This window comes from Sinocyclocheilus grahami, unplaced genomic scaffold, assembly GCF_001515645.1.
Source record: "Sinocyclocheilus grahami isolate Dianchi unplaced genomic scaffold, SAMN03320097.WGS_v1.1 scaffold1573.1, whole genome shotgun sequence".
Classification (NCBI taxonomy): Eukaryota; Metazoa; Chordata; class Actinopteri; order Cypriniformes; family Cyprinidae; genus Sinocyclocheilus; species Sinocyclocheilus grahami.
This window is the reverse complement of record NW_015506752.1, coordinates 222,697-224,041: the sequence shown is the minus strand read 5'-3', so window position 1 is coordinate 224,041 and position 1,345 is coordinate 222,697. Positions and strand designations below refer to the sequence as shown.

At 31.6% G+C, this 1,345-nt stretch overlaps 1 protein-coding gene across 1 annotated transcript in view; it reads right to left on the bottom strand.

The window, feature by feature from the left end:
• The window catches only part of LOC107571268 (anthrax toxin receptor 1-like), a 34,353-nt gene that overhangs the window by 12,401 nt on the left and 20,607 nt on the right, over positions 1-1,345 (bottom strand). The window contains exons 13-14 of the mRNA XM_016257584.1: positions 522-617; positions 234-272 (exon numbers count right to left, since the gene is read on the bottom strand). Of these exons, the coding sequence (XP_016113070.1) occupies positions 234-272; positions 522-617 (135 nt within the window). The remainder of the gene's footprint in view (positions 1-233; positions 273-521; positions 618-1,345) is intronic.

Sequence of the window (1,345 nt, the reverse complement as noted above, 5' to 3'; positions counted from 1 at the left end):
TCAAGAGCAACATTGGACGGCATCATGATTGGTTAGATTGTTAACCAACTAGCATGCTAAGCTAACTAGCACACGTCAACAAACACAGACGCGGTCTACTTTGGAGAGGCATTTCTTGGGAATGGAAGCAAATATCAAAACTCCGTTCAGTCATTTCTGTGTGGCTCGGTCCAAAGATCATCTAATCAGATTTTGGACAAACTTGGATAGGAGCAGATAAAGCTGTAACTTACTGGCTCTGGAGGTGGAGGAGGTGGAGGTTCCTTGATCACCTGTGGAAAGACATGTCAAATAATCACATAACCACAAACACAAGTCACATTATACACATAAAACAGAACGGCATGTTAAATCATGACCTCGCTGGAGACAAATTGACCAGTTTTCCACCTTAAATCACTCAACCTCAGTCTTTACCGCAAATCCATAGGCCTTTGGCTCCCAGAATAACACAGTACTGGAAGATATGTTGTGAGAACGTATGAAGACTGATGTTTACAGTAAATGAGGCGATGACTTACTACAGTGCAGCAAAGCGGCCAGAACCACCACATAAACAGCAGAGCCAGCAATAGAAACAGCACCAGCAGAGTGATCAGGAGGATGGTGCCGTCAAACTGCAGAGAAACAGGGAAGCGTTGAGGAAGACCGAGAATTGAAAAATTATTATGATTCACGGATAAAAAGTATTGCCATATTGTAATTTGACCTTTAATTTAATTGAACTAACTATTTAACTTACAATATATTGACGAAGATGAGATTAAAAATATGCAGTATGATTAATAATTAAATTAATTTAATAAAAAAATTGCAGACAAAATAACCCAGCAAGATGTAATATTGTTGATACATTTATTAGTTTGACATACTGTATGTTATTTAATAAATGTTTGTTAATTTTTTTTATTTAATATTAAACAATTAAATCATTTTTGTCAGTAAAATGTTAAATGAATGAATATGACATGATGATAATGTTAAATATTGTAAACAGACAATGTAAATTTTGTCAGTAAAACTTAAAATGGTGTAAAGCCAATGAATATGAAATATATTTGTCAGTAAAATGCTGTAAATTGCTGACTATGACATCACAAAATGTTTAAATATTATTAAAATATTATGTCAGTTTTTACAATAAAATAAAAAAATACAACATCTAAAGTCTAAAATGAACAAAAATTACCTGACAAAATAATGTTTAAAATGATTTAAAATTAGTTTTTGTCATCAAAATGTAAAATGGTGTAAAATTAATGAATATTTCAAGATGAAATGTTTAAATATTAAAATATTTTTTACAGTAAAATGTTGTAAAATCAATTAATGACAACACAAAATA